The 20,106-nt window shown below is 45.0% G+C and overlaps 1 protein-coding gene across 1 annotated transcript in view; it reads right to left on the reverse strand.

Annotated features, from left to right (window-relative positions):
• Nucleotides 1-5,643: 5,643 nt before the first annotated feature.
• CACNA1C (calcium channel, voltage-dependent, L type, alpha 1C subunit) overlaps nucleotides 5,644-20,106 on the reverse strand; it is a gene marked incomplete at its 5' end in the record, with an annotated part of 107,495 nt that continues 93,032 nt past the window's right edge. The window contains 9 exons of the mRNA XM_008936103.1: nucleotides 5,644-5,940; nucleotides 6,212-6,532; nucleotides 9,292-9,395; nucleotides 11,312-11,421; nucleotides 11,888-12,016; nucleotides 14,289-14,641; nucleotides 15,604-15,738; nucleotides 16,873-17,000; nucleotides 18,449-18,550. Of these exons, the coding sequence (XP_008934351.1) occupies nucleotides 5,644-5,940; nucleotides 6,212-6,532; nucleotides 9,292-9,395; nucleotides 11,312-11,421; nucleotides 11,888-12,016; nucleotides 14,289-14,641; nucleotides 15,604-15,738; nucleotides 16,873-17,000; nucleotides 18,449-18,550 (1,679 nt within the window). The remainder of the gene's footprint in view (nucleotides 5,941-6,211; nucleotides 6,533-9,291; nucleotides 9,396-11,311; nucleotides 11,422-11,887; nucleotides 12,017-14,288; nucleotides 14,642-15,603; nucleotides 15,739-16,872; nucleotides 17,001-18,448; nucleotides 18,551-20,106) is intronic.

Raw genomic sequence — 20,106 nt, forward strand, 5'->3', positions numbered from 1 at the left:
TGCTCCTCTCAATTAGCCCTTTAGAAAGGGACTTGATTAAGTTGCTTAATTGTCTCCTGCCACCTGAGATCTCTGCCATCCATGTGGAGGCTGTGGCACCAGCCTTGGAGAAGTGTTGTGCCTTTCTAGACCAGCTGCTGCAGGCTGGGCAGAGTGCCATAGGGTATTTCAAGTGGCGGTAGATGCCCGCATTTAGGCAACTCAGTCAAGCTCTGTGCCCCTGAAGAAAGCCTGTTTTTTTAGCTCAAGTGTTAACAGTTAAATCAAGTCCCCCATAAGGGGCAGGGGAAGAATGGAGGATTTAACTAGAACACTAAAGTTTATACCAGAAGAGGTGTTTGTTTTTGTTTTTGTTTTTGTTTTTGTTTTTTTTTCCTATCCAGTGTGATGCTAATGACTTCTCTGAAAGCAACTGGAGCCCAGTCTTTCTTCAGGACAGGCCATATCTCTCAGCTGTGCTTCTCCCCTCACCTGCCCCTTCTCTGGGTGCTGTGGCAGCACAGTGGTTTCAGCTGTTCAGAAACAAAGCAGCAACAGAGAGCAAAGTTCCATGGACTGAGATCCCATTGGAAGCCTTTTGGATCCCTGGTCCTGCTAATCTAGAATAAAACTTTTACAACTCTGCAATATTCAAAAGATAAAAAAAAAAATAAACCCTGTGCAGCTATTGAAATTTACATTTCTTAGACTCCTTTGGAGAAGAAAATAAATGGAGGAAAGCTATAATAAAGTTTTTCTGGGCTCAGTTCTGTTTTCCACACTCTTTGCACCAACACAACCTCTTTGGCCTCTAGTGCTCTCCAGCATTGTGTTAGCAAGATGGGAACTAGGGGCTTCTGATGGCCTGGAATATTTTCTTTGCATGCACTACAGTGTTCATTATGGGAACTGCTAAAATCTCACTGGTACCAGAAGCCCCTGACTGGATTCTACTTATTTTACCAACTTTGTTGTGCTCCAAATTCCTTGTTCGGTGTTCCTCTCCCCCACCCTGCCCCTGCCACAGAGACAGTCACAAGACCGTATAGATATCTTAGGATACTTAGTTCTGTCTCAGTAGGGCTGCTTCTCTTCAGCTCACTGGACCAACAGCTTGGGATTTCACATCTCCATGTATGTAGCAAGGCCTTCAACTTCATCTATGACACAGGTGAAGAATCCCACGGGCTCATGGTGCCATCACCTCATGCCATCGTGTCTGTGTGCAAACGCGCATACATTTCATACAGCAATCTGAAACTATCAGGCAGAAAAGACACAGGAGCCTGGCTGAGACCCATACAACTGTTATATTGGTGTCAGTCTAAAGAAAGCAATGATACATTGCTTTGGAAATTATCAAGAAATGTAAAAAATGCATTTGCCCTTTTTTTGTTGTTGTCGTCATCATTGTCGTAGTCATCAGGGGCAGGGTTCTGAGTCAGAAAACAAAGCAGAAATAGATGCGGATCTGTACATGGTGCCTCTCTGGCCGTCCCTCCGCGCTGGGGTGTGGTGGGCAGGGTAATAAAACAGGTGGGACCCCTGCAGTAGCAGCAGCTTCTACACCATCATCGTTCATGTGTCCAGCTGAAGAGGCAGATGATGCAGAAAAGGTCTGTGGATAATGAAACTCCAGCTCTGGATCATGAGTTCCACATTCTTCCTCGTTACATTAGCCACAAAGAAATAAGGAAGGAAAAAAGAAATGCACCTGGTGTGGCTGGCCAGTACTGCCTGGAATAATGAGCAGGAGTGATACAAGGAGGAGGTTTGTTGTTTTATAAGAAATGTCTGTAGTCTGCAGTGTACTCTTCTTGCAAGTCAGAGATGCTCAGTGGCAAACAGCAGATCTTTTTCCCCATTCTTTCCTTTCCTTCCATGCCACTCCTCAGCCATCGGTTCCCTTCAAAGCTTCCATCCACAGCACAGTGATTTGACCCACCATCCACTCCCATACACCGGGAAAAAAGGACACTCCAGGCACTAAACCCGCCCCTGCCTCCCCACCGTCCCTCAGACACTACCTCACCTGAAGGAGGCAGTAGCTCTTTGCTCAGGCCTGTCACAATGTGCACGTTGGAAGTACCTCCAGTGAAAAAAAGAAGCAAAAAAAGCCAATCTCCCCAGAAAGAGAAACTTGCATAGCTGGCACCAGCAATTACTAAATTTAACACCTGCCCCTCAAACTGCAAAAGTCATCCTCATTCTCTGCTAGCCGTGTTTTCCACTCTGCAGGAGCTGAGGTCTTCCAGCAGAGAGCGGGGTTTCCCTGGCTCTGACCCTTGAGGCAGTCACGCTTACCCCAGGAATGAGTGGGGCGTAATCCTTTCCAGCATTTTCCTTCACAAGAAGAAAAATTCTAAAAGATGACATGGGCTGTCAAGCATCCAAAATGCCCACTGCCACCAGTAATTTAGATCAGTACTTTTGTTTCTCAGGAGCACACCTCTGTCACTCACTAGGAGGGTCACATGAACTTTCCAGTGGAAGAAAATGAGATAGGGAGCCCTTATACTAATTTCTTTCTCAGAAACAGCCAGGCACAACATTATTTCCTTTTGAGTAGCTTTGGACCACAGCAGCACTAGTAGCAACAAACTCTCAAAAGGAGACAGCTTGTGTGCCTGTCTCGATACAGGCGTGAGGGATGGAAATGAAGAGACTGACTGACCTCAGCTGGTCACTTTCTCCAGGGAAATCTTGAATTAGGACTTTGATGCCAGAGGGTTGTATAAATGGATTCATATTTCTCTAGTTTAAAAGGATTTGTTTTTTTTTCACGGTATCTTGAGCTGCTGCTGGCCAGTTCAAAATTACACCGAAAAAAGTGCACCGTCAAAAATACCCTTTGCTGTTTCTGCTTTACAGCCCAGAGAATCAAGAAGAAAACCAAGGTCATTACAAAAATAATGTAATCAACATATGCAATAGATGATAGTCTCAGACATCTGCAGAAGCTCAAGATTTGAATGTCAGTTTAGCTCTGAGTCAGATCACACCTCCTAGCTCAGCACTGATCTGCAAATTTGTGGACCGTCTTGAGAAAGGAGAAAAAACAGCAGTTGTCTAGACAAAAAACAGTTGCATAAAATCTAACAATACCTGCCTGGTTTTTCAGCCTCTCTCTTGGGTTAGGGCCAAGTATTGGTGTGACAAAAGTCAACAGAGGTTCACACTTGCTACTAGGGAAATATGGCTGGGACATGCTGTGCCATCAGATATTTTGTGACTTAGAATCTGACCCATCCACTAAAGCCTGGGAAGAGGGATGAGACCGTGCATAGGAACACAAAAAAGTCACGTAACATCTGCATCTTGACAAGACTGCGGCAATTCTCCTAAGCAACGGTCCAGAGCTCTCTCCTTCACTTGCCCTCAGCTTTCAGTCCAGACCAGAGTTAGACAATTTTACTTTGCTGATAACTCTGCCTCTCACGTCTGCTTATCCCATGATCCTGTTATAATTAATCAGGGTTAGCTATTTAATAAAATAATTTTGAAAGCAGATTTTTTTTTTTTTGCTGCTCCTTGAATTGCTGGTGTCAGCTGAATATGTAGGATGGATCTGCCAAATGGGCTTGAGGGTCTTGCCATCCTCAAGTGGGACAAGACCTTTAGAGAAACTGAGCAAAAGGAAAGAGAACAAAGCCTGAAGAAAATGCCCCGGGCTCAGGAAGAAAGATTCTCTACCAATAAAGTCATCGTGCATGTTTGAAGGGAGTGAGAAGAAGGAAAATGAACACAAGATATGCAAAATCAGTAACGTTCAACCTGTCAGTGGATTGCAGAATAGTTACTTACACCAGGTACACTTTGTTCATTGTACAAATTAAAAAAGGAAAAAAAATAGTACCCCTTTCCCCAACCACATGTAGAAAAGCACTTAAAAGTCCAAAGGTAAAGCTTGGCACATTCCAAATACGAAATGATTCACTTGACATGCAGCAAAATATACAAGAAGTGATTCTTTTTTTCTTTTTTTTTTTTTTTTTAAACAAACTTAATTCAATTCATTGTCTTTGCTTGGCACAATTGCAATTCATTTAAAAAAATATTTGAAAAGTACTGAAACTGACCTGAATTCAAGTATAATGGTTTCTTCAACAGAAACACTATCAATGCAATAAAACATCACACAGAATATATCGAAGCGTAACGCCTTCTGGTTGTTTTTTTTTTTTTGTTTGTTACCCCCCACCCCCGCAATTTTTTTTTCTATATAGTTTTAATGCCAACACAACTTACAATTGTCTTTGAAAATTAATATTATTGCATTGTTTTTGCATATCTTGTGGAACAGAAAATGCAAAGAGTTACTGATTCCCCTTTCAAAAGCAGAGACAGTGGTTTGTTTTTGCATTCGGATGGCCCTGGATACAGATCTCCTGCAGCTCACACCAGGACGTGGAGAACTGCCTGCACTTACACACAGGCGCGCACGCACACTCGCTTGGTATTGCTCCCACACTCACAGCTACACTTAGCACTAAAAAGAACCCAAATCAGCCACTCAAATGTGCAAGACTATATCAAGTGCATTGCCTACTATCTTTAAATTATAAAACAACAACAAAAAAAGGAAGTTTCAATTACTAGCAAATAAAATTACAAATTCTTGGTGTACATAATGGTTGGCAAAACTCGTCTATCATTATACTCCTACCGATTTCAATGGAGAAAAAAACCCAGTTTAAATAATACAGCATGATCAAACCAATTTAACATTTGCAAAGGTGAAAATAAACCAAACCAAAAAGGTAGGTGATTACAAAACATTGTAAACACTCCCTTCTCCCTCAAAAAAAAAAAAAAAAGGTCAAAATAAAAACTGCAACATGCTTTCAAGAAAATATCAAACTGCAAAAAAGGACAGATCTACACAAGCCCACCACCACCTCAGCAAGTGTGGCGCAGATGGGCTCGGCCCTGCCACAGAGCCTGCTCCCCACTCTCCCACTGGCTGGCACGGCTGTCTGTCTGAGCTCGGATTGGTTGGCAGGAGACTGCCTGAGCTCGGATTGACTGGCAAGTGACTGCTCGAGCTCTGATTGGTTGGCAGCAGTGGCTGCCTGAGCTTGGATTAGTTGGCAGAGACCGTTGCCTGGGAGTCTCGGCAGGGTTGGGCAGCACTGCCACCTGCCCCTTGGGCATCCTTGGGCTTCTTCTGCTTCCTCCTCCCCTTCGCGGTATGGGAATCCACAGCAGAAGTCCTCCTCTCCTTCTGAATCAAAGGGCCTTGGCTTTATGGAGACGGTGAGGCTCATACAGAATATGTGCAAAATGATTTTTACAAGCAATGTTGAAAGACACCCGTTTGGCGCAGGGTCCTTTTGGCTAGGGCCATCCACAGGAAGCTGAGGATCCCCTTCACGCTTGAGAGGCAGTTGTCGTTCCTTGTGCAGGGACTGAAAAAAAGAGGGAGCTGGCTCTCCTCCTCTTCCTCCTCCTCCTCACTCTTCCTTCATGGACACGTGCTGGGGTTATATCCGCTCCTGAAAATCTTTCTTACACCACCCAACTCTGCGACTCGTCCCAACAGAAATGAATGAAGAACGCTGTTCCGGTTACTCCAGGTCACGAGAACAGTGAGGCACTTCTGAAACAAACCCATTAGGAACATTGAAACAAATAAAAAACCAGCATCGCTTCCAGCCCTGGCAACTACAGGCTGCTGATATAAATCCTGCTGTCCTTGAGCTCCTCCTGACTTTTTCTACAATCCGGGTTCTGCACCTCTTCCTCTTCCTCTCCTGCACTGTCCTGCCCTGGGTCCCTGCAGTTAACAAAAGGCAAGAGGTTGCCATTGGGGCTCTGCTTGCTGTTACCATTGAGAATGTTGTCTGCTGCATTTTCCATTTCTTCTATCGTCATGTCACAGGCATCTGCGAGCTCCTGGGTTGTGACCTCAATGAACTTTGGATCTTGAGCAAACTGCATCAGTCCTTCCGAAATCAAGACCTTCAAAAGCACATAGAGAACCAGAGACAAAGACGTATGTTAGCAATCTGCATCATCAACCCTGTCTCACCCCTAACACAACCCCCTTTACCGCTGTATTTTCCCCAGCAGTCCTTCTCCTCCCATTCATGCTGCTAATCCCTGCTTGGAGATGGGCTCTTCTACTCCTGGCATTGCAGGCAGCAGTATATCTGTGGCCCCGCCCTTCCTAGAGCCACGTTTCTAGCTGGCCTTGACACTGCTCGTGCCCTCCACGTCTCTGCAGCCTTACCGCTTCGACGAGGCTGCTCGCGCTGCCGTGGAACTGTCTGCTGCTGCTGCTGCTCTGGCTGGGAACGGTGAGGGAGACCGGCCTGGCTCTCCGGGGGCTGCTGCAGCCGTCGTCGGGGTACCGAGAGCCGCAGTGCACCGAGGGGAAGCTGCTGTTGAGCTTCTCACTGGACTCTGCCCTGTCGAGACGCAGGGTCGGGATGGTCTGTTGCGGCCAGCCACGGCTGCAGGGTGTGGCGGGGGGTGTAGCGCACAACCGAGAGAACATGGTGGGGGAATGGCTTCGCTGGAGGAGGGGACTCAGGCCGGCCACCGCTAACGCCTGCGGACAGAGGAGGAACAAGACCAGTGAGAGCTTACTCTTAGCGGCTCTGCTGGAACAATGAGGTTCTGAGAAACCACCCAAGAACGGACTGGAGGATCTCAAGGCCTGTGAAAGCAGCTGCCATCTGCTGGAACGGTTTGGATGTTTCCTGTAAAGTCATTTTGCAAGCCTTCCTTGAAACGGTGCATCCTGTGCTAGTGCCAAGCACCAGACTGGAAACTTTCACAACTGCAATTCTCCAGCCTTGGAGCCACTGGGCTGACAGGAGGGATGCAGTCCCACTCCCCACAGCCTTGCCAGGAACACCACCTCTCCTCCAGTGGGTGAGGCACCAACTCATTTCCCCACCACTGCCGCCACCCGTACTGGTAGCTTTTGCTGCCAGTTGCTGTGTTTTCTCTAAGTGTCTGCTGTGGAACCTGAACAGATACCAGATGTGCATTTTAGACTTATCTGCAATTGGCAATAACTATAAATCCACCACTGGATTTTAAGGCATCTGCTGTTGGTGGGAGGACCAATATCTGGGGATTATACTTGGAGCCGTCCAGTCTTTCCTGTAATCATACCCACAGCCTCTGAGTCATCCCGCCTCCTTTTATAACAACTTTCTCAAGAAGCCCCTTATTGCACAGGACTGATCTGATGCCTTATTCATGATGCCTGCTGCCTTGTTCCATAAGCAATGCCATCAGTGTCGCAGGTTCATCTCACAGAGCTCACTGCTGCTTAGTATGAGCAACGAAATAAATGCATAGAAAATATAAAGCACATGGATTATGTTGCAGAGAATCCTCTTGTTTGGGCTGGGCTTAGTTTTACCCAGCTTCAGCTCTCTGGAGGCTTACGTTTAGTCTAAAGCTAACTGTGTAGAGAGGCATGAACAAGCTTTCTGCACCTGCCTGAAAACGCTACTGTACTTGCCCTTTGGAGATGCTCTTTCCCTCTGTTCACCACAGTGGGACTGAACTGCCTGGCTTGAACTAGAGAGCTAACTTGGAGATATCTAAAGTTAAGCAAAGCTGAGTCTGTCAGTGACATCCTTGGGAACTGATAACCATGCTGTGATGGTGAGATCAGTGAGAGACGAACAGAAGAATTAATTATTAGTCACCTTACCAAGATCTTCTTAGGAATTAGATGTCAGGCTTGTATCAAATTTCAGTGAGGAAGAAAGCCCTTAAAAATTGTTATGTATAAGTCATGCTCCACAGGCTGTGATGGCCTCAGCACATCCCTTAAAGAGCCAAGACTTCAAGGAGAGCCCCAGATCTGTCAGGATGGACAACTGAACCAGTTTTTCACCTTGCTAACAGAAACATATTCAAGGTGTTTGATCCAAAATGTGAGGTTCTGAGCAAGATGAAAAAAGCTCTTAGGGATTGCTTTGAGATTCAGCTGCATATATATACAAAAAAAGATGCATGAATATTTTGTGAGAATACCCCTTCAAGCATTCACGAGCAACCAAATCCACTGCACTTAGCAGAGGCAAGCTTTCCACTTAATGTTCTGGTTTTAAGCAGTGTCGTAGGCTAACATTTTTATAAACATCTGAATGCTGCTGAGTGTTGTCAGCTGGAGGCCAGATGCCTGTTTCAGGGTAACCCTTCAGTCTGGCTGAGTGACACTGGGGTGGGTAGAGCCCCATCCCTCTAGATTTGGAGCTGCATGGTGGGATGAGGAAGGGTAAAGTAGCTCTGTCCTCTTTGTAAAGGCTGAAGGGAGGTGATTCTGTGAGATGGGTGGGCTGAGAGGGTGGGAGGTATTTGTCCCCTCTGCCTGGCCTGCTATGGGAAGGGAGGAAGTTTCAGGAGGGCTGTTGCTGCTGTGGGGAATATGGGAAGCTGTTACCTGCCTCCTCCTCCCTGCTCTGACACATTTGATGGTCGTTCCTGCCGCAGCTGTAATTCTCTGCAGACTCCTGCTTTCTAGAACTCGATCCTTAAAAGATAACTGGCTGAGAGTGAAGGTGAGAAAAGCCAGGGAGCCTTAAGTATGCTCAACTCTCACCCCTCTGCTCTGAATTCTCACTCCTCCTCCCCCTGCTGCATGGCATCATCTGCCCCTGTGGCAGCCTAAGAAGGTAGGAAGGCCATTTTTCCCTGCCCTCAGGGACTGCATAGAGCAGGGTGCCACTTGCACGGCTGGCACTGCCATCTGCACCTGTTCCTGTTATGGTGACAAAACATGGCATCATCAAACTAAAAGACAGAAATCCACTTTGGACTATGACAGCTGGCTAATCATCTAGGTACGTGCTTAAGCATACATTTGTTAGGCTACTGAATGCAGTTACAAAGGGCTTAAGAAGCTGATTAATTACATGTAATCAGTTTATATTTTAAAGTGATTCATTACAGTTGCTGGTTACCTTTAATTAAAATGAAAGTAGACCCTGCACATTTTATTCATATGCATACTACAGTCAAAGCCAGTGTAATTGTACTGCAGCATGCAATTTGGGTAGTTATTTTTATCTTTTAGCTAGTTTTTTACTTTAAACTTTCATGGCCATCAGAAAATTATAATTCTGCTGACTCTAAAGGGCATGTTCCTGTAGCATTCCTCTGGGAATGATAAAAGTCCTGAAAACAGGAATGAGCACGATGGCAGTTTCTAAAAATCTGACCTTTGATACGGTTAGGAAACTACCTCAAATTGTTTTTAAAAGTCAGTTGAGATGCAGTGGGGAGCACTGCAGGTCGTAGGGTCTCAGATATGTTGCTGGGCCTGCTGTGGCAATCAGTGCTTACCTGATGGTGTACCAGATGCAATGGCAGAACTGTCTTCTGCGAAACGTCTACACCCTGGTTTTTCTGTCTTTTCAGACACTCTAAGTGAAAAGATGCTCTTCGACCTGCAACAGCAATCACACAAAACTGTGTCTGTCACTCATAATACACTACAGGCAATCTGTTTTCAATTTCTTTTAGTGCAGTCCCATTGAATGCATAACAAAGGCACTCACATTTCAGGCTGTGTCCACTTTCCCTCAACACTTTGCCAGTTCCAAAGGATTTGTATTTAAAAAAATCAGTCAAGTATCATGGACCAACCAACACTACCTTCCAAGTAAGACAAAATTCTGGGTGACAATTTTTTATTTTTGATCTTTTAAAACACTGTCCTAGTAGATGCCATGCAGCTGATTTGCTTCCTAAGCAACAGAAGTGTTCTTAGACCTCTCTGCTTCAGGTAAAGTCCTCAGCAGGACTGGTGATGGCAGCTGAGGCTCTGGTGATGTGCCTGACTGTACACAACATGCAGGAGGGGTTTTCAGGCTGCTCAGGTGACATCAGCCTGCCAGACATACCACGGTTTACGAGGTCGTGTCTATAGCAAGATCATAAGGAAGTGAATTAATCAGTGGTTGAATTCACTGATGGAAGGAAGGGTGCTTATAGAGACATGAATCATTTTCAAAATTTATAGAGAAGAAAAAAAAAGATTTTTAAAAATTAAAAAAAAATTTGGGAAAAGCTATTGAAACAGTCATATTTTTTACTTGCTGTAAAATTAAACTTTACTTCTGTAAACATGAGAAAGGTACTTCCTATGTGGGAATTTAAAAGTACTGCAAAATATGCTTATGAGCAACTGCACAGGCTTTACTTCTGAAGAATGGCAAATTAACTGAGTAGTAAAGATAGAGATGTATGGCACACTAAAATATTTTGTGGACTTCTTGATCCTGTTGACATTTTCCTAAGAAGGAGAGAAAATTAGAATTCTGAAAATAGTAGTGTCTGTAATATTGGTTTGTTGAGAAAAGGCCCTCTCAGGGGTTGGAGGAAACGTGTTATAAGCCAGAGAACAAATGCTACAATGCAGATAAAAAGTATTTCCTCTTTCTACAGAAAAAAAAAAAAAAACACTAATAAAATGAGTATTACATCACTGTATAAATATTCCCAAGAATTTAGTTAATGAAACATTTTATTGAGGACTGACTTCAAATTCGGCCTTACAGATAAATATAGAAATTGTTATGGCCTAATTTTTTAAGTTTTGAAATAAAATAAACAGTTTCAAAGTACTGAATTGGACAAGCATCCTGAAGGATCTGAGTGAAGACTCAGTAGCCTCACCTTAACCATCACACTACCTAGTGTGTCATTTTCATTTAGTAAAAATGTATTTTATATACAGGATTCTTTTTATTTTTTCCCCTAAATGTCCTTTTCTCCACACCAGTACTCAGGAAAAAGGCTGAAAAATAATCTGTTTTCTTCTAGACTCTCACATTTGTCCTCATATTTTCATAAACTCTTGTGATTCATGGATTGCACCTGTGCATAGTCTGCACGCTCAAGCACTTGAAAATCTCCAGGTACAATCAGAGCAGAAAGCAAATTTGCATTGTGTTAGCTTAATGTGAAATTCGCTGTTTTCCTTGTCAGGCAGACAGCCTCTCCTTTGTCTCTCCTGAATACACAGAGAACAGAACACCATATACGAGGTAGCCCATTTGGTGGCTCCCTGGTGATTGTTGGCAGAGTCACACTGCTCAGATAAACTCCCCTAATTCAAAGGTGGACTGATCACATGGACTATCCAAACAGCCCCAGATTCATCTACTGACTGAGCATAAACTCAGCAGAGTCACATGCACGATCAGGATTGTGTGTGCTGTGGGATTCCTGGTGTCACAGGCTAAATGCAGCAGCAAACAGGAACACCCATGCCCACGCACACTGGGACTCCTCCAGTGAGATGCGAGAACTCAGCTGAGGCAAAGGAGAGCACAGCCCACATGTCACCCTGGGAGGTTACCTAGTGCTGAGGAGCACAGAAACCCTTTCTTCGGAGAGTGCCTGGTGTCCTCTCCTTTGTCATTTTCTGGTGGAGTAAGTTGTCTGTTTTCATCATCTTGGTATGCAAGCCTGGAAAGGAGAACAGAGGGATTCTAGAAAAGCTGCTGACAGTGGACCAAATAACCCCTCTTCCAGCTGGGAAGCCAGGAAAACCATGCTATCAAATAGATGCAATAGTGAGCTAGCTTCAAGCTGTAACTGGTTCAGGAGCAGTAAGAAGAGACCATGAGACAGACAACACTCTAAAGATGAGATCTGCGAACGTTAGATTGTAGAAGTGAATGTGGGGGGAGGCCCTGCAGATCCAGATGTCTCGTTCAAAGGAGAAGGAATATCCTAGGTAAAAGATAACCTTTTCTCAGGGCTGAACTGCATTTAAAAAAAAAATACTTTCTGATATTTCAGTTGTCTGACTAAAGTCTTCTGGCCTTATCCCATAAATAGAAATTTTTGTAGGAAAACACCACCTCTTCCCACCTCTCCCCCTTTAATTAAAGAACCACCCAAACACCTTGACTAAAGCTGCAAAGCTCACATTTCGGTAGAGAGCAGACTTGGGTCACTACAGTACTCAATGTCTTCATTCAAATTTTCATCATAAGTCTCATCCTGAGACACTTCCTCTTGGCAAACAATTGCCAGCTGGCTGTCTCTGGAACTGGAGCTAATGAGCAAAAAAGACAAGTCAAGATATGGAGATGGTGAAGACAACCTGTTATAAAGACAAGAATGACAGGCTCCATCTGTCTCAGTTTATTATAATGTAGAAGATGTATCATAGAAAAATCAGTGAACAGAGCTGTAGAGTTCACAGATACAAAGCAACAACCTTTGTCTGTGTCCTCTTTTAGAGGAAGAGATTCTTAAATCAATGCTGAACAATACTGTAAACATACTATTGTCATTTGTGACTACATGTACTCTATAAAAGTGCACATCACACTGGCCACATTTCCAATGACATAATTCACCGAACTCAAAGTAAAATCTGAGATGGGCTCTTGGAAATCCAGCTTTTTTCCTTTGTTGCAGAAGCCTTAGTTAGGAATTTCAGAGAAGCCTCCTAGACACTAACAGTTACCCTCTCAGCTCTGTGGTGTATGGGCTCTGCCTCTCAAATCCCTTGCTCTGCACCATCTCTCCCCTTTGCCTCCTGTTCATGCACTCATTCCTTGCTGTCTTTTCCATCTTTGATCCCTTCTCTTCTCATTACTAACTGCAGAATGCTTCTGCTGAATTCTGTAGAATCTGTCCAAACCCTTCAGTGTGGCAGCCCACAATTCCCTTCTTGACTTCTCTTTGTCCCTCTGTTTCATGTCTTGGCCCTCATTTTTCACTGCATTCTGAGTTTGTGTTTTCTGAGGAGTAATGTAAAATCTGAAGGTAGTGTGAATCTTTGAGATACTGACATGGAGATACTGGAGCCAATGTCAGCCTGTTACTAGCATTTGCAAAAGAGAGCAGTGTGGCAGGTTTGTTCATCTTTCAGGGACTGGATAGGAGACATGATTTGATTTAAGCAAAAAGCATTGGGAGAAATGTGCGTATGGATGGCATAGAACAGCCTGTAGGACACTGCTGGAGTGACCTTGCTCCTGAGATGAGAGGCAAGTAAAACTGCTAAGGTGCAAAGGGGAGAAGATCAGTATGTGGCAGCTGCCCCTATCCAAGTCTGTGTTTAGCAAAATCATACAGAATTTTTGCATGAACATGCCAGGGTGTACTTGACTGTGCTGTGATCAGAGAGTGCCTACATGTGTGACCCCAGCTAGAAACTCTAAAAAAAATCCAAATCTAGAAACCAGCTAGAAACATCCATGCATCACTACCTGCCTGTGGGCAGAAAAGCCCTCAGTTTGGGTTATTTACTGGAAATGTCACGGTGATCATGACCTCTTTCTCTGCCCTACTGACACCAAAAAGAAGAGCTTATATTCAGCATTAATGGGCATTTGCATTTTCAGTGGGACTAACAATGGGTCTTACACCCAGAGAGCATGAGGGAGAACACGTACCGTCCCAGTGTTTCGTAGTAATGCGTCCTAATTCAAGGAAGGTGCCCAAGGAAGCAAGGAGGGAAAAGAACACCATGTTAGCAGTGTCACATCAGCACAAGTCAGCAAGTGGTAGAGCAGATGGTAACACATATTGTGCAGCTCCTGTAGTCTCCCATCAGAAAGGCATAAAATAGAAAAACCACTGGACTCTTTACCTGGGCAATTCTGCACCCACTGAAATTCCTCAGTCTTACTGTCCTTTTCTGTCCTTTGCTGGGGCAACATTTCTGCACCTTTTCACACTGCCCACTCTCTGCACTGAAAAGAAATTTCCAGCTCCTTCCTGCTGTTACTGCAAGTTAGAAAAAGTTCTAAAAAAATTCCCCACTGATAAAGATGATACTCCTTCTATATCAGTCATCTGTGTGTAGACAGGATGAAAGCTGCCCAGAGAAGGGTATTTTCTTGGCTTTGCACAGTACTGCATTTCTGAAAGCCTAGCCTCCCTCATCCCAGGATGCTTTTGGTGACCTCTGTAGGGATGTGACCCACTGAATGAAAAAACACTAACCTCCCCAAAGCTCCCTACTGGGTGCTTAAGAGATGAACTGCAGTCTCTTTCAGTTACCAGTTGGTAAAACAGCTGCCTGTGACAGAGGGACAAATAACATTCCTTTTATCTTATCGAGGTTTCTTCATGATAAAACCCAAAGAAATCAAGTGTGTTGGTCAGTAAGAGTGCTGCTTCTATACAGTAGTCAACTGATACTTATCTATTGTGCTGTGGGCTTTGGCACAAGTGGAGGGCTAGAAGGCTCAGTCCAGGCTGCAGGCTGGGCACTGTCTGGTGGGTGACTTCAGCTAGGCAGCAGTGCTCTGATGTCTGCATGCATGTGCCTGCGCCTGGTGCCTTGATTCATGCTTTGCTGTGAAACTTACCTTTTGGAAGGCAGTTTCCAAGGAGCCTCCTGCACATGTATGGTGGGTGACAAGGGAGTCCCGTGGCCTTCCACTGTGCTGACAGTGCTGGGGTAGCTGGGTGGGCTGGGGAAGCGGCACAGGGCAGTGTTGTTGGCGTTGTTGATGTTGGCGTTGGAGCCTGAAGATGAGTAGCTGCTGGGAGTGAAGGTGGAGTCCACCAGCTTCTCATGAGATGGAGATTCCGTATCTCCCTGGTTGTTGCCAGACTTATTGATGTGCAAAGGTCGCTGGGTGGTGAACGTCTGGGGGAACGCACTCCTGCCATCACTTTGGTAATAGCTGACATGGTTCCCGAACAAGCCTCCAGCTCTCTGTCAGAGAAACAGGAATGATTTTCCCTTTGTGAGTGAAAAGATGTACAAGGGCCCTGCTGTTCCCTGCTTAGCCTGTTGTTAAGGAAAAAAACATGTGAGGACTGAAGTGTGCGTGTTGGCACTGGTGCTCTCTCTTTCAGAGGATAGTGCATGGACTTCTCTGTAAAAGGGACTAGGTACACACAGGCTAAGAAAGATTTAGCTTTCAAAGATGTTTCAGAGGACTGGCCAGGTGTATAGGTGAGGCAAAGGTACTTCTACATGTCCCACCAGTTTTGGGAGTGCAGGACTGGGTAGAGATGCAAGAAACAGGTAAGTGCTCTGTTTTTCACAGTGCTGTTGCAAAGCAGCTTCTGGACATGAGAGGGAAATTGAGGAGAGCACCAGAAACCTGGAGGCACAAATGAGGAAAGATTTAATGAGCTGATTATGTACCATTTAGATGATGAGTAGTGAAAGGGACTGACACCATCTTTCTGTAAGGAAAATGCCAAAGGAGAGGAAATATTACCAGAGGAGACAATTACAAGAAACAGGAATTAAAGAAGGAAGACTTGCTCGGAAAATTTCCTCCTTCCATAGGAGCTCTGTTGGGTTCTCATGTACTTTTTGGAAGTCTGCTACTTGTGCTACTGAAAGGAGGAGTGAACAAATCACTGAGGTGTCCCTGGACGCTGCTCTGCACACTGTAAAATGGCTGAACTGATACATTCTTCACACTCTTTGGCCACCCCATTCTGATTTTATTTAGCATTCATGAGGGAAACTTCCACTGAGTAGAAAATGGGATAAAGCTGTGCAAATATCTCAGGACCTGGCACCCTGAGTGCACCACTCTGTTTTCTAGTAGGGTCCAGAAAACAAGGAGGGCTGAGCTAAAATACAAGAGTGCATAAAGGAGAATAGCGCTCTAAGCTCAGCTACTGGTCTAGCCTCTTGTAAACTTGCTCAGCACCTACCCGGAAGATGTCATCTTCAGAGGCAGCAGAAACAGCTTCTTTCATGGCCTTATCTAGCTCTTCTTCAGCTGTCAGGTCTCCAGAAATGGCTCGTCGGATCTCTGGCCCAATGTCATGAAGTGTGCGCAAACCAGCCTGCAAAACAGCAAACTATAGAGCTTCATATCTCCGAGTGGGTATGTGAGAAACAAAAGCAGTGCTATTCCTTCCTAAGCATTGTGAAGGCCTTTTACTTAATATAGCATCCCCAGATCCTAGAAAAACACCAGCAAATCTGCCCTTTCATTTCCAGCCTAGAGAGAGGGAGAAACTCTTAGCAATCCATCCCAGGAATGTTTGTTGCTCGTCCCCTGGCTTCATCACAACAGGACATAGACATAAATTCACAGGCTAGACTAAGCAAACCTGCATGCTTTCAACTTTGAGTTCTCAGATCCACAACCAGAAGCCCTACAGCAGCCACAGTTCCAGCTGCACCATGTACTTGGTGCCTCTGAAAATCTATTTTTAACCAGCAGCTTAAATATGGATTTAATAGCTAAACTTCTGGCATCTGGACCTGGACAGTCCTCAAACCTCTCACTGACTGGGATCCATTCCAGGGAGTGTGTCCAGGCAGGTAAGCTGTGGGTATGCTGAGACCTGCCTGTATCTGTGCCTGTCTCACAGCACTTCTAAGCTTGCTGGAACTCCAGCATCACCCTTCTTCCTTACTGTACACTTGAAGGACATGAATGCTGCTGCTTATACTGTCAGTGGGGCTTTCTCAGTCTTTCTCACAGCCTGGTAGTCCACCCACTGATCATGCAGCACAGTGGCAAATGGATCCCAGCTCTTAGAGCCTGACAGTGGATGGTTGTGGCATCCAGGTATGCTTTTGGCTTTCTAACTGATTTTGTCTCCTGGCAACATGCTTTCCATGACCCTGGTATAGGGAATCCCCTAAGAAAGTGTAGAAAGAATGTGATAACAAACAAATGTCTGCCGGACACTTCATGCCAGTTCTCTAAAAGGAATTCAAGTTTCAAATATTACCAGCAGATTGATAAACTGGGGATATACTTCACTCGTGCCTTCCACCTCCAGAGCTAAGGGATATGGCCCATGGTACAGACATGTTTATCCAAAAGGACTGATGTGGCAATTCAAAGGGCCTACAAGCTCTTTTCCAGTGGGGATAGCCCACTGCAGCCCCAGAATGGCTGAGAAGGAGCTGGGTTCAAATGTCTCTACTGTAGCACCCCCATCCGCGCTGTGCCCGCTTGTCACCTGCAAGGAGAGCGCGTTGCGCTGGGAGGGCTTGCCCACCAGGCCCTGCTCTTTACGTTTCTTGAACTTCCGGAAGTACTCCTGAATCAGGAAAGTGGCGTAGAACTTCCCTACGGTCACCTCGTCATCTGCAAAGGGGTATTAAAAAAAAAGTAAAAGATAAGCAACCGTCTTTCAACAGCGTATTTGCTACTATGCACCTCACAATGTGCAGCAGCACCACTAAGCTCTACAGCACATCTCTGATTTTTATGGCATCAGCATGCAGGGCTGAAGGAAGGGACTGTTCCACAGCCAGAACTTGCTTTATGGAAGTAGCCAGAAGGAGAGGTGCACGTGGCATTTGGATAGGCTGGCTCTTCTGGGAGAGAAACCTTATAACTACGTGCTTCTGGATGTATGTTGTTTATGGTGAAGTGCCTCTAACCTCTGCAGTCTCTGGTATTTGTTTACCACATAGGATCTTGCTATAGCAGCAGCCTCCCAGGCTGGGTCAAGTCATGCTGCTCTGTCTTGTGGTAGCCTGGGGCCACACATACTCACTGTCTGGGCTCACCAACAGTGTCTGACTGACCATCCATCCCAGGACTCATCTGGCCCTTCTCTGCATTGAAATTCTGTCCGGTTGTGCCTAGCATGGGTATGAGTGAACCAAAAGGATCACCCCTCCTGAGAAATGTGGTTGTTGCTGTGTTCTCACTCAATACCAACTGTTGGTCAGCCAAAATGTGTACTAAGATTTTATCAGGTAATTCTCCTCCCTTCTACAAAGTCACTGGAAATTTTATAAGACATGTTCCACTGATTTCAGAGCAGGCTGAGCAAGGTTCAGGATCTGGCTGCAATGGTTAACCAACTGCCAAGTGCTGCTTTGTACTATAGTCCCTGGAGCCACCTGGAAGGTCAGTGAAGGCCACACTGGATTCCAGTACACCCAGGGTCTCAAGAAACCTAGCGAAGGAGTAATCCAGAAGCCTGGTAATTACAGCCTACCAAGGATGCTGCATAGAATCCCACAGCAATCTATTACACCAGTTCAGAATGGCTGAGGAATGTCTCCAGGTACATAAGTATTTGACAGGTACCATAGTAGAAAGCAGTTACATGACTGAAAAAGAGCTATAGCCACAGCAAAGGTTGCTTTGCTAAATATTAACGAGTTATGAGATGGGGCTGCATCCTCAACTTGAGTGTAAGGCCATATCTATTATGCAGTCAGATAAAGTCCACATCATCTTCCCTGGAGCTACTTAGCTCTGCCTGCTTCCTTTGCCTCCAGCAGGCAGTAATGTCCAGAGGAGCAAATACCTATGATCAGACTGAGGCAAGATCTAGGGATAAAGTTTTCTAACTCCTATTTCTGCACCTTTTCTTTCTTCCCTGAGTTCTAAGCAGTAAGAACATGATATTCATGTTAGTACAAGCAGAAACAGATCTCAGCCTGACAAAATACAGGTAATAGTTTGCAGAAGAACCTTTGTCCCCCATATTTCACCTGATGATCATGAGGTGCAGTAAGACATGCCAGGTGGTGAAAAAGAAAGATTCAGAGACCAGGACAAGATCCTGCACTCACCACCTGCTGGAGGCACCACCTGGTCCAGCAGCTTCATGCTGGTGCGCTTCCAGATTTTCTTAATTATTGCTCTCAGCTCTTCGTTGGCTTGCTCCAGGTTACCTGCAGGGTGAAAAACATCAGAGACAGGAATTAAGCAGACCCTGCAGAGGAGCAATTTCATGTCTGGCATGGCAATCTTAGGAGGAAAGCATCAGAGCTTTTTCAGTAGTGGAAAATTTTGGGCAAAGAGATGCTCTGACCATTGCTAAAGCCCCCTCACAGCAAGAGGTCTTCTTCTTAAATATGCACAGTCATCTCAGGGTAGGAAGGTGACTGTGTTACTGACAGTCAGCAACAGCCTGAAAAAAAACAGAACCATCACGGTACTTCATCCCGAAAAGCAACAATCTCATCTAACACTTCAAATTTTAATTGAGATCCAGTGATGGTTGAATAAGATGAGAATAGAGGTCAGTTAATGGGAAACTACATGTTGGGGAACACAAATAATTGGTGGTAAAGATGCACCAAGGAATAAAAAGACCTGGGTCACTTGCAGCACTTCCTGAGAATTACCTGTTGCAATCCCTGCTTCCCAGCAGATAGTCATGTTCTTCACATGGTGCCAAGAGTCTGCCTTGGAGAGTCTGCACAGGGCTCTGACAAGGCACTACAGGCTTCCACTGTTCGACTCAGATGACCACCCCAGGATATTTGTGTTTATTCTCTGAAGAACGGCATAGGCTACAACAAGCTTTTTATATAACTGTCTGAACTTAGACTGTACATGTTCCGCCAAGAGTCTCTGAGCTAAATGAGACATGAATCAAGCCACGTTACCCCTTTGAGAGTGAATGAAACTGATCTGGTTTATATCCTTTCCTTCTAGATACTCATTTCATCTCAAACAACTCATCTTCAGTTTTAATTCTCTATTTATGTACATTCAAACTTCTTATAATTGAAGCACTCTTCTCTCTCTAGGTGTACAAAAGCACTATCTTGTCCTACTAAAGGTGCTCCTCCTGCAGCTTTTCTTATTGCTCCCCAGTATTAAGGTTCCTCAGTTTGCTGTTTAGGGCTTTGCACGGCAGTAGCTCTCTTAATAGGATTCAGTGCAAATAGGGACACCAAGTAACTTGCTGAGGATGAAACAGGTAGACAGCATCGAATGCAGAAATCTGACTCAGGAGGGCTAATTCCAAACTCTTGGCCTAATAATTTGTAAGATCCTGCTTTGGCAAGAAGGCAAGCAGTTTGAGGCTTTAGGTGGTTTCCCAGGAGTTCACTGGCAATGACTCTGAGACTTTGAGGCTAAGAGGGACAAGAAATGGGTCCTTTCCGGGAGTCCATTCTGTATAACATGTATAAAGTTATACAGCATAAAGCTGGGGGATTGTGAGGGTCAAGTTCTCTTCTTCAACAGCCAGTGTCTTGAGGAAGACTCGGTCCGTTCTGCCTTCTATCCTGATCTGTGTGTTCCTGAATCCAGTTCCAGAATCCACCTGTTTTACTTTTCTAATCCATAAATCTCTCTCCCTTATTCCCTTTCTCTTCCCCTGTGGGAATGGAGAGGGTTTAACAGAGACTGTAAGTCTAGGGGCAGTCCTGACCCTAAACTGTGGCAAAGACACAGAATGTCCTACAGGGGCTTTGGTTGGCTTTTTCCTTAGAAG

This window comes from Merops nubicus, unplaced genomic scaffold (genome assembly GCF_000691845.1).
Source record: "Merops nubicus isolate BGI_N331 unplaced genomic scaffold, ASM69184v1 scaffold9232, whole genome shotgun sequence".
Classification (NCBI taxonomy): domain Eukaryota; kingdom Metazoa; phylum Chordata; class Aves; order Coraciiformes; family Meropidae; genus Merops; species Merops nubicus.